General features: G+C 63.2%; 2 protein-coding genes and 1 long non-coding RNA gene across 7 annotated transcripts in view; 2 read left to right on the top strand and 1 right to left on the bottom strand.

Annotated features, from left to right (window-relative positions):
* The window catches only part of ADAR (adenosine deaminase RNA specific), a 21,745-nt gene extending 13,196 nt beyond the window's left edge, over nt 1-8,549 (top strand). For 2 of the 5 annotated variants that reach the window (XM_039218992.1, XM_039218994.1), the window contains 9 exons: nt 3,025-3,250; nt 3,412-3,583; nt 3,743-3,836; nt 3,926-4,048; nt 4,327-4,460; nt 5,793-5,975; nt 6,298-6,410; nt 6,724-6,851; nt 7,019-8,549. In XM_039218992.1, coding sequence (XP_039074923.1) covers nt 3,025-3,250; nt 3,412-3,583; nt 3,743-3,836; nt 3,926-4,048; nt 4,327-4,460; nt 5,793-5,975; nt 6,298-6,410; nt 6,724-6,851; nt 7,019-7,256 — 1,411 coding nt within the window. In that variant the 3' untranslated portion in view covers nt 7,257-8,549. Of the gene's footprint in view, nt 1-3,024; nt 3,251-3,411; nt 3,584-3,742; nt 3,837-3,925; nt 4,105-4,159; nt 4,461-5,792; nt 5,976-6,297; nt 6,411-6,723; nt 6,852-7,018 lie in introns of those variants that run through there. The other 3 variants (XM_039218993.1, XM_039218995.1, XM_039218996.1) reach the window with 3 other exon arrangements.
* A 4,587-nt stretch (nt 8,550-13,136) lies between these two features.
* The window catches only part of CHRNB2 (cholinergic receptor nicotinic beta 2 subunit), a 7,887-nt gene continuing 5,186 nt past the window's right edge, over nt 13,137-15,837 (bottom strand). The window contains exon 6 of the mRNA XM_039218997.1: nt 13,137-13,506. Coding sequence (XP_039074928.1) covers nt 13,336-13,506 — 171 coding nt within the window. The 3' untranslated portion in view covers nt 13,137-13,335. The remainder of the gene's footprint in view (nt 13,507-15,837) is intronic.
* The window catches only part of LOC120221538, a 2,191-nt gene continuing 1,877 nt past the window's right edge, over nt 15,524-15,837 (top strand). Inside the window, exon 1 of the long non-coding RNA XR_005525824.1 lies at nt 15,524-15,571. This is a non-coding gene — a long non-coding RNA (uncharacterized LOC120221538). The remainder of the gene's footprint in view (nt 15,572-15,837) is intronic.

Here is a 15,837-nt window from a genome sequence, read left to right as displayed (position 1 = left end):
CCTAGAAATAAATAAACATTTAAAAAAAAAAAAAGAATCTGAAACAGGCTCCAGGCTCTGAGCTGTCAGCACAGAGCCTGATGCGGGGCTTGAACCCACGAACCGTGAGATCATGACCTGAGCCGAAGTCGGACGCTCAACCGACTGAGCCCCCCAGGCGCCCTGTATATCCTTAACTGTTTGTATTTTTGTGGCATATCCAACTGTTCAATTTTAAAACATTGTTAAAGGAGAAGAGCTCATAAAAATGACCCCTTATTTTAAGTTTCTTTAATAAGTAATGTTCATGTCTTCATATTTATATGTTGTGTTTCTTTTTCTGTGAACTTCCTGCTCTTGGCCTAGTCTGCCCATTTTTACTTGGTTTGTGAGAGCGGGGCAGGAGGGAGCTGAGAGACGGCCGGGGGCCTGGAGAGGCCGCCGCACCCCTGCCCACCGCTTGCCCTTGGCGCCCACTGCCCTCCCTGGCCTCAGCCGCTGCCTCCATGCCTGCGATCTGGCCGTCTCCTCTTTTGTTTCCATAAAACCCTCCCTGGGACTTTGACTCACGCAGAATTTCAGAGATCACTGTGACCCTCACCGGTGCGTGGCGGACCCCCGGCCGCTGCCACGCCTGAACACTTGTGCAGGGGCAGGGGCTGCGGCACCCTTCTACCCTCTGTCTTCCCTTCTCTCTGGCCTTCTTGGTGACCTTACTGAGTTCACGACCTATAACATCTAAGTGCTGGAAACCACGAAGTGTGTCTGCCCAGCACAGACCTTCCCGGGGCCCTGGGCCCCTCTGTCCAGCCTCCTTGTCGCTTCCCCCTGACCCCCAGTCCCACCTGCCTAGAGGAGGGCTCTGGTCCCCCCGTCTCAGTGGCCCTGCTGTCTGCCCACGGGCCAGACCCCAGGGTGGGCCGGCTTCTGTCTCCCCAGCACCTCCGACAAGCAGACCGTCCCTCGGTCCACGTGTTGTGTGCACAGCTCTGCGCGAACCTCCCTCCTCCCTCCGGCAGCCTCCTGCCCGCTCTGCTTTCTTTGTTCACTTAGGAATGTTGACGGGCCACATTTCTGTGGTTTGCACGGGCGCCAGATATGAATGTGGAATCACATAGAGAAGCGTAAGGTCTCCTGTCTCGTGCGCGTTTCCACGAGCTCGAGCTGCGTGATGGCCTGAGCGTCTGCTTGGTGGCGTCAGGAAGGTGCCCTCGCGGTGGCCACAGGGAGGTTGGGAGAGGACAGGGCTTCAGGAAGGAGCTAGCCCAGGTCGGCGCTGGGAGGGGAGCCCACTGGCGAAGGCGGGAGGCCAGACCCCCTCCACCTGTCCCTCAGCATTCTCATGGCTGTCGTGTACGAAACCCCTTCCCCCTGGAAACTGGCTGCCTCCTCCACACCTGAGAAAGTAGCAGCACTCTCGTGACAGACTCCTCCCCACCCGCATCTGCACTGTGTGCAGGACACTCCTCCTCCTCCCCGTGCCACCCGCCACATCCCTTCCTCGCCCCTGCATGTCTCCAGCCTCTGGGCAGGCCCCCAGACCGCGCACGTACCCCCTCCCCCTGCTGCCTGTCCTCACTGGCGCCCTGCAGCCCAGGAAGGACCACTAGTGTCCCGTGCTTACTGAGCGCTTGGACCGTGCCTGGTGGCTTCCGTGTGACAGCTTCAAAGTGTCACCCTGTGTCCCCATGTCCTGTACGTACAGGCTCTTCGCACTGTGCCGCGCCTCTATGCTCGCACTTCCGGGTTTTACACGCGGGAACCGCGTGGAGTGAGTCCATCGGCACCATTTTCCCAGCAGCGTTTGCTCCCTTCCTGCATCTGCACCACGGCTGGTGGTTCTCATGGTGTCTAAACCTTTCTCAGTATTTTTATGGTGATCTGTGCCCGGTGATCACAAGGCGCTGACAGCTCGGGTGACGGTCAGCATTCCTCTAGTAGTGAGGCATTTTTCGTTAAGGTACGTGTGTGGTCCTTTAGCCTTAACTCTGTTGCAGCCAAGAGATGACGGTGTGGTGTAGACGGTGTTCCGTGTGCACCGGGAAACCAAGCAGTGTATTTTGACTCGCTTTGTTGCAATACTCACTTGGGTGCTGGGGTCTGGAACCGAGCTCGTCCGTCTCCAAGGCGAGCCTGCACGCACCTCCGTTTTTGTGCCGAAGAATTCATATTCTTTCGGACACAGAACAGGCCTGAAATCCTGCATCTGTCAGGCAGAGGCACGGTCTGGCCCCGCCGCCCTCTGGCGTCTATCGTGTCGTGTCCCTGTCCTGCCCTGAGCTTCCTTATTAAAGGGGGAGACGGAGCCAGGGCGCCCCAGTGCGCGGGACGGGCCGCTCAGCCTGGCGGAGCGCAGGGAAGGGTGTGTGCTGCCCCTGCAGTTTAGGACGGGGCGGAAAGTGAGGACCTGTGGCGCCCTGGCAGTAGACGCCCCGCTGTGCTCTCACGTCTGCGCCTGGGTGGCCCACTGGCCACCTCGCGACTCCTGCCCACACAGCCCTCGGGCCCAGGTGCGCCTCCTCCCTCCCGGGCACCCTCGGAGAGCGCAGGCCCCTTGCCTGGCACACCGCGCTGTCTGAGCGCACCAAGCCGGGCGCCTGTAACCGGGGAGTCAGGAAACAGAATGAGGTGCCTCGAGGGAGAGAGCGTCCCTGTCGTCTCTGCCTAAGGTACGGAGAGGAGTCCGCCCCTGCTGGGCCAGCCCGTCCCCCACCTGCTGACTCCTCTGTGCCGCAGCCCAGAACCCCCGCAGGTAGCTGCGTCTCGTCAGATTTCGAGACATGATGCCATTCGGTTCTGTGGCCCCTTAAGCGTGTGGCATGTGGCACTGGTCTTCCACGTACGGGGAGCATCCTTTGCAAGCGTGTCCGCTGGAGAAGGGTCGGGTGGGGAAGGGCGGGAGGCGAGCCGCAGCCCGGCTGGTCCGTGCAGCTGGCGGACAGGACGCTGTGGGTCCCGGGGGCTGTGCCTCTTGTGCCCCCCCCCCCCACTGACACGCCGTCGGGGTCACGGGCACGCGTCCTTATCCTGCTTCTCGTCCTGAAGGTTCGTGTACCAGGCCAAAGTCGGGGGGCGCTGGTTCCCGGCCGTGTGTGCCCACAGCAAGAAGCAAGGCAAGCAGGAGGCGGCCGACGCGGCGCTCCGCGTCCTGATTGGGGAGGACGAGAAGGCCGAGCGCATGGGTTTCACAGAGGTAACCCCAGTGACGGGGGCCGGTCTCAGAAGAACTTTGCCTCTCCTCCCGAGCTCCCCCGAAGCACAGCCAAAGACAGTTAAGACGTCTACCCTTGCTGCCGTCCTCTCTCGGGGTCTGCCCTCGCTGTCCCGGGTCGCCCTCCTGGGCTGCCACCCGGCGCCTCAGCAGGGACGGCGCGGGCGAGCGGGAGGGCGGGGGCCGGTTGCCGCGGCCCTGACGCAGCCTTGTGCCCGCAGCTCCCCCTGACGGGCAGCACCTTCCACGACCAGATAGCCATGCTGAGCCACCGCTGCTTCAACGCCCTCACCAACAGCTTCCAGCCCTCCTTGCTCGGCCGCAAGATCCTGGCCGCCGTCATCATGAAGAAGGCCTCTGATGACCTGGGGGTCGTGGTCAGCTTGGGGACAGGTCGGTGAGGCCCCCCCCGGGGGCGGTGACCCTGGCAGGAGCAGACTCGTACCCGCTTGTGCTGGCGGTCGTGGCCATGGTCCGCGCAGGAGGGTGCGGGGACAAGCACGGGAGGCTGCCTGTGCCCTGCGGAGAGGTCACCGGCCCTTCCGCTTCCAGGGAACCGCTGCGTGAAGGGCGACTCCCTCAGCCTGAAGGGGGAGACCGTCAACGACTGCCACGCGGAGATCATCTCCCGGAGAGGCTTCATCAGGTGGGCCCCCCGCGGCTCGGCCCCGCCCCCCGCGGCTCGGCCCCGCCCCTTGTCGAGGGTGGGCGTCCTCACCGGCGCCCTGCCCGCAGGTTCCTGTACAGCGAGCTGATGAAGTACAACCCGCAGACCGCGAAGGACAGCATCTTCGAGCCCGCGAAGGGAGGAGAGAAGCTCCAGATCAAGAAGACCGTGTCCTTCCACCTGTACATCAGGTCCGTGCGCCCCGTGTCCCCCACCTGTACATCAGGTCCGTGCGCCCTGTGTCCCCCACATGTACATCAGGTCCGTGCGCCCCATGTCCCCCACCTGTACATCAGGTCCGTGCGCCCCGTGTCCCTGCCCCCACCAGGCCCCTCACTCAGTTCCCAAGGGTGCTCTGCCCGGCGGGTGGCCCTGCTCTTGAGGGCTGCCCGCGAAGGCCGCCGCCGCCTCCCTGCCCCGCGCGTGGCCGTGTGCACAGGCAGGCCCTGACGGCCGCAGTGGCCTGCAGCACCGCCCCGTGTGGGGACGGCGCCCTCTTTGACAAGTCCTGCAGCGACCGTGCCGTGGAGAGCGCCGAGTCCCGCCACTACCCTGTCTTCGAGAACCCCAAGCAGGGCAAGCTGCGCACCAAGGTGGAGAATGGTGAGTGACGCACGTCCCCACGGGAAGGCTCGCTGGCGGGAGAGACACCCGCGGACGGGCATGGGCTGCAGGGAGGCCCGGCTTCTGCTCTGAGGCTGGGGAGGTGCCCCCCCTAGAACTCGGGGGACAGAGCTCAGCCAGAAACACAAGGTCCCGAGGCTGATCCTTATGGCCACGGGGCAGCAGGGAAACAGGAAGGGACAGGAAGTGACGTGCACACGCACTTGCCGAGAGGTGGCCTCCTCCCCACCGCCCTGGGCTATCGCCTCACGGCCACTCCCGTGCCCTCAGGCCGGGTCACCTCCCTGCCCAGGACCCAGCAGCTGGCCCCTGTGTGTGTCCCCAGAAGGTGGGAGCTGCCCCAGGGTCTGCCCGCTGGTGAATAAACAAAGCAACTCCGTCCACACGGCGCCCAAAAGGGGAACGGTGCTGGCTCCTCGCCGGACCCTGAGGACACACCTGCCAGTCATAGGAGGTCACCTGCTCTGTGGCTCCATTTATGTCTGGAGGGCAGAGACTGTGGGCCCGTCGCCTGGGGCCAGAGGTGGGAGGGGCCAGCCAGGGCAGGTGTCTCCCAGGGCGATGGAAGTTGGGACTGACTAAGGTGAGGGTCCCACGCCCATGTGCATACGTTGCAAACCACGGGGAACGGTGCACGTTATGTGAGTGAATTCTGTCTCAGCTAAGTTGTTACTCAAAAGTAAAACAAGGGACACCTGGCTGGCTCAGTCCAAAGAGCATGTGACTCATAATCTCAGGGTCACGAGTTCCAACCCCACCTTGGGTGTGCAGCTGACAGAAAACAGCAGCGCCGCCCTGTAGCCCTTCCCAGCACACCGCACATAAAAGCCAAACCTGCAGACCCACTGGCTCATCGTTGGCAACCTGGACAAGCCAGCCTCTTGCTGCCTCAGGGCCTTTGCTTGTGCTGCCCTCTGTGTCTGAAACCGTTGGTCAGCTGTTGCTTCTCCTTCATATTTCTGCGGCGCTGGCAAGTCCATCCCTGGAGGCCCGCCTTCCTCCTGGCTTTCGGGCACTGTTGCCGTTCAGGATTCGTGTGTGCACGCACGTGTGTGTGGGGAGCACTTTGCGTGCTTACTGTCTGTCTCTCCTGCCCCCTCACCTGCGCACACATTCCAGGGGCTCGAGCATCCCCTGGGTTTGCTGACCAGTGTTCCCAGCACCAGGCACGGTGCTGGCGTGGCTGATACCTCGAATCCGTGGAAGGATGAGTCGGCGAGAGCCTTGGTCCAAGTGCAAGGCGGATAAAGGCCACAGCGGGAGTGGCCCGACTCCGGGCCCCCCGTGGCCCTGACCCATGTCCCTCCACAGGGGAAGGCACAATCCCAGTGGAATCCAGTGACATCGTGCCCACGTGGGACGGCATCCGGCTCGGGGAGCGACTCCGTACCATGTCCTGCAGCGACAAGATCCTGCGCTGGAACGTGCTTGGCCTGCAGGGGGCACTGCTGACGCACTTCCTGCAGCCCGTGTACCTCAAGTCTGTCACGCTGGGTAAGGGTCCTGCCTGCCGCCCACGTCCCCACAGGCCACGGGCATCATTGCCAGGTGCTAACCCCGCATCTGCACTGTGTTGGGGAGGGCTCAGGCTCAGGCTCAGGCTCAGGCAGCGCAAATGCTCCCCAGGGAGGTCTCGCCCGGGGTCACGGAAAGGTTCTGACTCTAGTGTCACCCGGAGCCCGAAACGCCTGCAGGTGTGACCTCCCGACAGGGCGCTGCCTCGGCCCTCACGGCCCCAGCAGTGCCTTCTCCACGCTCCTCGCTCGCAGCCTCTGCAGTCGGGCACAGACAAGCGTGGTCTCCTCTCTGTGCCCAGGTTATCTCTTCAGCCAAGGGCATCTGACCCGTGCCATCTGCTGCCGTGTGACAAGGGATGGGAGTGCCTTCGAGGACGGGCTGCGGCCCCCCTTTATCGTCAACCACCCCAAGGTGTGTAGCCCCGTCCGTTTTCCCTGGACGTTTTCTCCGGTCCGTGTGGGCGTGTCTGGGGCACCCTGCGTGCGCTGCGGGCGGGGAGGAGCCTTCACTGGTGTCCCGGGAGCTCGTCCCTCTGTCCCCTCCGATGCCGACGGCTCTCTTTTCCGTCTGCAGCCCGTTTGAGTAGAGCAGGGGTCAGTAAGCCTAGAGTCTTCACCAAACAGAACCCTAGATTTCGGGGAGGGATCCCAAGCCACACCCAGTCCCTGCCGCAGGCCCTTCTCCCGGAAGGCTCCATCTTTACCGTCCCTCTCGGGAACCCCAGGTGGGCCGAGTCAGCGTGTACGACTCGAAGAGGCAGTCGGGGAAGACGAAAGAGACCAGCGTCAACTGGTGCCTGGCTGACGGCTACGACCTGGAGATCCTGGACGGGACCAGAGGCACCGTGGACGGGTGAGGAGCCGGGGCCGCCCCGTCCACGCCCCCCACCCCTGCCCTGGGCTCCCCTCCCCCTCTGTCCCCATCCCCCCACTCTGTCCCTGAGCTCCCCTCCCCCTCTGTCCCCAGGCTTCCCCCGCCCCCCCCCCACGGGCAGTAATGAGCACTCTTGTCCCTTCCAGGCCGCGGAACGAGCTTTCCCGGGTCTCCAAAAAGAACATTTTTCTCCTGTTTAAGAAACTCTGCTCCTTCCGCTACCGCAGGGACCTCCTCAGGCTCTCCTACGGGGAGGCCAAGAAGGCGGCCCGCGACTACGAGGTGGCCAAGAACTACTTCAAGAAGGGCCTCAAGGACATGGGCTACGGGACGTGGGTCAGCAAGCCGCAGGAGGAGAAGAACTTCTACCTCTGCCCCGTGTAGCAGCGCCCGGGCGCCGGGCAGGGTGCAGGCGGGCCGTGCCGCCCCGTTGCGGGGGTGGCGGCAAGCCCGGGACGCCGGCAACTGGGGTCCTGCCCGCCCTGCCCTGCCTGCGGGGCGTGGGGGAGGCGCATCTCTTCCCACCACACGAGCACGAGGGGCCTCGGCCCACGTCCCGCTGAGCCCCGCTTGGGTCCCACCGCCCCTCCCTGTGTTGCGTCGACCTCTCGCCGTCGTGGCCGGGCCCCCATCAGCTCTGAGTCCTGGCAGGGCTGGGGGCGCCCTCGGCGGGCTCTGTAAGCCCCCCCCCCCGTCTCCCCGCTGCCCTGTGCCATCCCCTCCTTCTGATCATGGAGTTTCTCCTTTTCCTCCGAGAGGGTCACGGGCGAGCTTGACTGGGTGAAGCATCTGCAGGTCAGGCGGTGCCCCGGGCCCGTGGGGTCGGAGCCGGCACGTGGCGGTCAGCGACCTTCGGGTCTTGCACTTTAGCCGGCACCGGGGGCCGGGCCCCATTGGTGGCAGAGGGCCTGGGGGCGGCGCCGACCCCCAGGGGGCGCAGACCTGCCAGCGGGGACAGCAGGGCCACCGACCCCAGCCCCCTGGGGGAGACGCCTGCGCAGGCCCCTCTCCACTCAGGTAATCAGGACTAGAACGGGGCACGGCGTCCCGGTGGGTCGGGTGCGCTTCTCGTGACAGTGACGCCCGGGAAGGTTGACAGAATCATCGGTGAATTAAGAGTTTTTAATAATACCATAAATGTTGATTCTTAACGGCTACAGGTAACCTGTAACTGCGCAGATTTAAAAATCAGACATAATTTTCCATTTATTCAAGCGGTTTTGTCTGTGAGGTGGCTTTGGGGGAGGCAGGTCACAGGCCCGAGGTCTCCCTGCCCGTTAGGGGACCTTTAGAGGGTTGACACTCGACAGTGGTTACTTGACAGTAGTAGTCAGGATGGCAGCTTGTCCTGAAGGCTGGCGTCGGCGCCTCAAGCCACTGCTGAGTCCTGTGGTCCCAGCCTCGGGCTGCGGAATCCAGCTCCGCCCACACGCTCAAGGCCGGTGCCCGGCCGCCCCCCGGGCTCGAGCCTCCGGGCGCTGGCTGTGTCCAGAAGGCTCCAGCCGGCGCGGGAGAGGCCTGCCCCCCGTACCCCCCACTGCTGCCGAGGCTCCCGTCTGCCCCCTCCTTCAGTGGAGGCGCCCTCGTTCACATTTCTGTTCTTGTGGCTACTGTTCCCCTCTGTGCTTTTGACCAAAAAGTGACCAAAATAAAAAAAACCCAAGTTTTTCAAGTATACTGAAGATGTCTTTATGGAACGGCCCAGTGTCCCCAGGAACTGTGGGGAAACAGTGCCTGTCCTGCGGCGGGGGGGCACTGCCCTCTGGGAGGCGCAGACCCTCCCCCCCCCCGCCCCGCTGCGCCTTGGGCGTTAGGACCCCAGCTCTGACCCAGCCGCCTCTTCTCAACTGGAAGCACGAGGGCCCTGGAAACCCCAGCCCCGCGCCCCGAGGTCAGAGGACACAGCGCAGACTTGTCGCAGTTTCCGCTGTAGGAAGAGGTGTCTGCGGGAGATGCTGCTGTGCGGCCTGCACCCCCCACCCCGCACCCTCCCCGCAGGACTGGGTAGGGCAGGGCTCCCGCCTGCAGTGCTCTACTTTCCCGCCCAGTGTTTGTTTTTAGTAATCAGGACGCCCTCTTCCTTTTTTAAAATGATCTTTGTAGTTGATTTGTCCGGACCCCTGGCTGCCGTGCACCCTCTGGTTATCACCTGTGAACCTGTCACCGCCGAAGCTATTTCCTGTGCTCACGCGGAGCGGCCTTGTGGGTTGGGTCCTGGTGTGAGAGCCGGAGCTTAGACTTGCGTGGCCGTGGCCGCAGCTCTGCGATTCTGCTCTTATGTGTCCCTTGGTAACAGTGACTCACGTTATACATTCCTCATAAATAAAAAAAGGAGACTGAATTGTTAGAAAGCCTCCAGTCTTGGCTTCCTGGGGGAGGGGGCCTGAGGAAAGATGGAGCCGTGGTCCTGGGGTTTCCGGGGACGGGGCCGACCCTCAGCCCCCCACACACCCACCCTGCCCACCAGTCTCCCCGCCCCCGGCCACGTGGACTCAACATCCAGGCCCAGAGCTCGGATGCCCTTGGAGATGGCATCTCCCTCCCCCCCCCCCCCCCCCGCCCCGCTCCTGGGCCCCGCCCCCACAGGCCCCCCCACCTCCCCTGCAGGGATGCGCATGTGTGGAGCATTTACTGAGCGCAAGACCCTGGGCTGTATCTTGCGCTTGAGTTTCCAAGAGAGCAGGGCCGTGTGCACGTGGTGGTTTAGTCCACGGTCTCTACCACATTCATCCTGGTCGTTTTGAAAACGTTATTGTGACCAGGGGGCACGAGGTACCTGACTGGGAGGCTGGGTCATGGCAAAGCCTCTTTCCCCGTCCCCTACCCAGATGGGGCAGTGGAGACGTGTTCGGGAGCCCATTCGGGACCACAGCTCTGCATGGCTGTCATTCGTGGACCAGGAGACCCCGAGCTGAGTCAGCTGGACGGTTTCCAAAGACGGCGAAGGGGAGCGTCTGCCCCGCCAGGACCGGCCGGGAGCCAGTCAGGCGGCTCCTGGTCCCACGGAGGGTGTCCAGGTGTCTAGGACGCGGGCAGATTCCTTCACACCTGATGCGCGTGCCACGCGGGTGTGCAGAGGGAGCGAGGCGGCCCCACCGCCCACTCCAAGTGGGCTGGGAGGCAGGGCCACCCACAGGGACACCGTGGGCTTGGGGGTGGGTCCCCAGCTTGTTTCGGGTGCAAGAGGCCCACAATTTAACACCCTTCTGAGTTGGGGCCCAAAGCAAAGGGGGTTCATGCACACGGCAGCTGTGGAGACCCGGCCAACCCTGCCTCCGGGGCCCCTTCTTTAAAAGGGACCCCCCTCCCCCCATGGAGCGCTCTACAGGCTCTGTGGACTCTGGGCCCAGCCAGTTCTTTCCCTTTCCGTGCATGCCCGCCTTCGGCACAAGTCAGTCACTGGAGTTACTGCTGACCTTCAGAGTCTCGTACCCACTTCCGTGCCTCGCGAGTCGTTTCCCCAGCCGGCCCCGGCCCCCAAATGTAACAGAGACAAGAGAGCTTTGGAAACAACTTTCTTTACGAGAATGTTGAGTTCCTAATGAGTCTGGCCTGGAGTTAGCTGGGACCGCTATGAATATTCCAGAAGCACAGACAAGGGAGACCAAGGCCAGTGCGGGGGGGGGGGGGGGGGGGGGGGGGGCGCGCAGTGGGGTGGAGGCTAGGTGTCCTGGTGACCCTAGACCTACAGTCCCTTAGGAGCCATGTGACAGCCAGCCAGGCTGCCGGGCCAGGTGGGACAGACACTGAACTGAACGGGGCCGCTTCTCACTCCGGCCCAGGCGGGGTCCCGGCTGGTGTGACCGCACCCCGCGCTCGGGGAAGCTGCGGGCTGAGAGCTGGCGTCCACTCCGGCCAGGGACTGGATTCAGAGACACCCTCGCCCTCCCCCAGCCCGCCCCCCACCGTCCCTGCCTCTCTTAGGAGTCTTCTGTTCCCCGGAGCCCCTTGCCCACAGGCTGTCCGGGAATAAAGGGCTGGGGCTGGGAGGGGGCGGGAGTCGCGCCCCGCTGTCGCCCTCCCTGCACAGCCTTCCTCTGCGGAGAAGGCCCGCCGCGAGGCTGCCAAGTCTGCTTGCTTTTCCGCGTCCAGTCGCTCAGGCACCTCTGTTCTGGTGTTAGACGCCTCGCCACCGAGAAGCTGCTGGCCGCCTGCTGCCGCACCAGCCGTCGAGAGCAGTCGGATGACGCGGCTGCCGCACGGCCTGTGGCCCCACCGTCCCGGTGGAGACCCGGCCGGCTCACTGCCTCAGCGCCCCTGCCAAGGTGCTCGGGCTTCAATCCAGCGTCCACCACCCTCTTCAGATTCGGGGCACGGAGCTGGGCACCACATTCTCTCCAGAGACGCCCCAGGGACACCCCACAGCACAAGGGAAGACGAGGGGCGGTGCCTCCCTAGTTACCAGCGCCCTGAGGGCGCAAACCTGTCCTGCCGGAGCAGCGGGGTGGGGGGGCCCCACTTCTGCCCTCCCCTCCCCTCCCCCAGGGCCCAGCCCGGTTACCCTGTCCTCCGCAGCCTCTCAGCCAGCTCCGCCCTCCCTGTCGTGCAGACGGACGATGAGCAAGGTCAGAGCAAAGTGCTTACGGCGTCCGGGCCTCGGTTCCCTCACGCGGAGCGCTGGGCAAGCTGCTGGCTTAGAGCCGCCCCCTAGCGGTTTTGGTGACTTACTTGGACAATAGCTACTTGCAGGAAGTACTTAACAACAGTTGTTCAGGCCCCTGGGTGCTTCGGAGAATAGCACGGGCGATGCTCTAGAAGGGAGGGGGGGGTCCCACGGGGCCAAGACACCGCCCGCAGAGGAGGTGACCCGTCCCGCCAGGCGGGGGCACCAGCCGAGGCGCATCTGGCCCAGCGGCTGGCGGACGTCTATGGCCAGAACGGGCCCAGCCAGGCCCAGGGGCTCCAAGCCCACACCCGTGAGAGGAGCTGGCCCAGGAGGGAGGTCAGGGTCAGGGCTGGAGCCCCACCCAGGAGCAGAATGACGTTTTGCAGAAAGCACTTCAGAGAGAGGCCATTAGACCCACCGAGCGTCCCCCTGGGGTGCTCCAGTCCCCAGCTCCCACCCTGCTTCCGGGGGCTCGCTTTGCTCAAGGAAGAGACAGCGTGAGGAAGGGGCTGAGAGAGGGGCTGTCGGGACAGGCAGGTGAGCCCCGCGCCCCAGCTCTGCCTGCCCCCTGGGGACGGGGACGGGGACGGAGCCGGCTCCTATGAAGGGGCGGTCCTGCCCCCATGTTAGAGATGAGGGTGCCGAGGCCCAGCAAGGCCCAGAGACTTGCTCCCCGAGGCCGAGCGAGTAGGCGGCAAGCCGGGACTAGAAGCCACACTGAGCCCGCCTGGTCCCGTGGCCTGCGTTGTGTGCGCCCCCCCCCCCCCGTCAGCACTGCCCCCACCTCTGCTGTGCCTGCGGAAGTGGGGGGCTCCAGATGACAGCACCGGCCCTCCGGCTGCACTGGGCAGACTGACCCTTCTGTGACCGGCCACCTGCTGGCCTGGTGCTGAGGACGGGCTGGGACCACAGGTCAGAGCCACTCGTGTGGCAGGGGTGGGGGCAGGGGGTCTGTCAGGGGCCTGTTTCCTGGGCTAAGAGGCCAGGTGGTCCCCTGCCCGTCCCTGGGAGCAGTGAGGACACAGGCCCCCGGGGCCCAGGGGACAGAAGCAAAGGCCACATGGTCTGAAGAGCCAATGGTGGCCACGAGCTTCTGCCTCAGCCCAGCTCAGATCTGGCTCGGGGAGGGGGGCAGGGCTGACTCTCTCCTGCCCGGGACCCCTCTGCTCAGGGCAGGAAGGTCAGGTCGGCTTAAAACTAACAGCTTCGATTTACTGACTCCAAACACCCGGTCAGTTCAAGTGGAGAAAAACAGCCCGTGAGCTTGCGTTTTGCACACAGTTGGAGAACTTGGACCTTGGGCTCCAAGCAGGTCACTGGAGACTCAGACTTCAGAGGCTCCCTGGTCCCCAGCCTTGCCCACCACACCCTGGCCTGGGCTAGGAAGGGGTGCAGGCGGAGCTGGGGCTCTGGAAGCAAAGGGCTGTGAGGCTGGGCTGGGGGCCCCCCCAGGAGTCTGAACGCAGCGCCAGGTCAGGCCCTGCGCAGACCCACCAGCTCACACGCGTCTGTGCAGGAAGGGACCACGTCAGGACACACTCGGGCCCTCCCCCTGCCCCTCCCTCTGAGCTGCCCCGACCCGGCCCCTCCCCGCCGCAGCGTGCAAGGCCGACATCTCCACCATCCCTCCTCCCCCGGCAGCCTTCGCCGGCCAGCAAGCTACCACCTGGCTGGCGCAAGGGGACAGGGCAGCTGCGGTGTGGCGCCAGAGGTGCTGGGGAGGGGCCCGGGTGGCGGGACAGGATGTGCCCACGGCAGCCCCCCCCCCCCCCGCCCCGCCTGGAGCACCCTTGTCCCTCCTCCGCCCCAAACTACTGTCAGAGGGCACGGGCGAGGGAGCGCAGGCTGGGGAGGGCCTCACTTGGAGCTGGGTGCCGAGTGGCCAGCGTGCAGAAAGGTGGCGGCGGCGAAGTTCTGGAAGAGAGGCTGCAGGAACATGCCGATCGTGCCAAAAACACAGACGAAGACAAAGATCCAGAGGAAGAGGCGGTCGATCACCATGGCGACATACTTCCAGTCCTCACTCACCTGGGCAGCAGACAGAGGAGGCCGGGCCCCAGTCACGTGATGCAGGACAAGTGTGAACACACACACTCACACAGTCACACACTCACACACACACCACTCTCTCCCTGCATGAACCCAGAGTCACTTGTCCAAAGCATGGCTCCAGGGTGACCTGCTCCAGAGCCTCAGGGCCCCTCTGCCTTCAGGGCCCGTCCACCCTCCCAAGTGGGACAGTGACAAATGCGAGCCCACCCACCGTCGTCAAGGCTCTGGGCTTCGAGCGTCCTTTCTGTCTAGAATTCTCCTCTCCCTTTCTCTGCCTGGCGAAGTCCTGTGCATTCTTTAGAGCCCAAATCAAATGTCACCTCTTGGACGAAGTGCTCTTTCCTCACACTCCTGATCACAATGAACCCTGTGCCCTGGACCCCGGGCGCCATGTCCACACCTCCACCACGGTTCTTCCCACCTGTGCTGCCACTTCAATTTGCATGTCTGCCGCCCCACCCGGCCACAGGGACCGGGTGATTCATTTGTGACCCCAGCATCCACAACAGAGCGCCGCTGAGTGGGGTTCGATTATTGCAAGAACGCTGCGGGCCCATCCATCAGCACCGCCTCCAGCACGCAGGCCCCAGGGGGCGAGGACCGGACCCCACGCGGGACCGAATCAGGCAGAGAGAGAAGAACCCCTTGGGCCGAGCGCTGCCACAGGGCTTGCATGAAGGGCCGGCTTCCCCTCAGAGCCGCTCCGCTCAGCCTGCATCGGGGCCTTTGCACACGCTCCCTGGGGGCCTGGGAAGAGGCAGCTGGGCAATGGCTCACCTGGCACACGGTGCCTGCTGTGAGCCTGGCACCAAGCCCCGGGGTGTGACTGAGAGCAGGACAAACACACGCTGTGGCTTAGGGCACAGACGGGCAGGATGCGGGCACTACACGAAGCCCGAAGCCCGGTGCTTAGAGGAAACAAAACACACACACTCAGGTGCCATCTGGGATGGCCTCTTTGAAGTGACATTTAAGGGCACATGATAAGTAGGAAGGACCTGGCTGTGGCAGGAATACAGTGAAGAAAGAAACAATCAGGGAGCCTGGGTGGCTCAGTCGGTTAAGCGTCTGACTTCAGCTCAGGTCATGATCTCGCAGTTCGTGGGTTCGAGACCCGCGTCGGGCTCTGTGCTGACAGCTCAGAGCCTGGAGCCTACTTTGGATTCTGTGTCTCCCTCTCTTTCTGCCCCTCCCCTGCTCACGCTGTCTCTCTCTCTCTCTCTCAGAAATAAATAAAAAACATTTTAAAAAATATTAAGTAAATAAATAAAAAAGAAAAAGAAAAAAGAAACAGTCAGGCAAACCCAAACCGGGACCTTCAGCCTGTATCCTTCGAAATGCTGATGCCATGAAAAACAAAGCTGAGAAACCATTGCAGATGGAAGAAAAAAAAAGACACAGGACCACTGAACGCAGTCTGAGCCCCTGGACTGCAGTGGGGAAGTGCTACGGAGGGCATTCCTGAGAAAACTGGAAGTGTAATATGGACTTCATATCAGATTCAGATATATCGATGCTAAATTTCCTGAACTTGATCATTGAACCTGCTTACGCAAGACAACATCACTGTTCTCAGGACAGACACCCTGAAGTACTTGGGATAAAGGGTCACAATGTCTACAACTTACTGTCAAACGGGAGAATAAAGATGAATAATAGTAACAGACTTTTTAAAAGACTTCCTTATTAAGTAGGCGCCACACCCAACCTGGGGCTTGAATTTATGACACATGAACGGCATGATCTACAGGCGTCCCAGTAAAAAGAAAAGGCATTCCAGGCAGAGAGCCCAGTGTGTGCAAAGGCCCTGAGGGAGCACAGAGCTTAGCCTGCTTAGACTAGCCAGCCGGGCGAGCCAGTGATGGAGGCGGGGACAGAAAGAGGCATCGCTCATCTGGATGGAGTGGGACTCAAGGCCACCACCAGGAGACTCTGCCCTGGTCCAGGCCCCCAGCCAGGGCGGCAGGCGCAGATGCCGAGAAGGATTTTGGAGACTGTGCTCACAGGACAGGACAGTCTGCTGATTTGGACGGTGGGGGAGGTAAGAGCGAAAGAGGAGTCAAGGAGCACTGCAGGTTTCTGGTCTGAACCACCGGGTGGACGGGATGCCATTCACTAAAAGGCGGGGAGATTGGAGGAGAAACACCCGGTGTAGATGGAGCACTGGGGCTTGGATCCGAGTCTGAGGCATCCAAGTAGGCCACTGCGCCCCGGGCAGCCCGGACAGTGCGCGCGCGGCACAGAAGGGACTGCGGCGCGGGGGCGGGGGGGGGGGGGGGGGGGGGGGGGGGGGGGGGGGGGGGGGGG

This window comes from Hyaena hyaena, unplaced genomic scaffold, assembly GCF_003009895.1.
Source record: "Hyaena hyaena isolate Hyena2069 unplaced genomic scaffold, ASM300989v1 scaffold_783, whole genome shotgun sequence".
NCBI lineage: Eukaryota > Metazoa > Chordata > Mammalia > Carnivora > Hyaenidae > Hyaena > Hyaena hyaena.
Note: the sequence above shows the minus strand (reverse complement) of the source record. Positions and strands in the feature narration are given on the sequence as shown.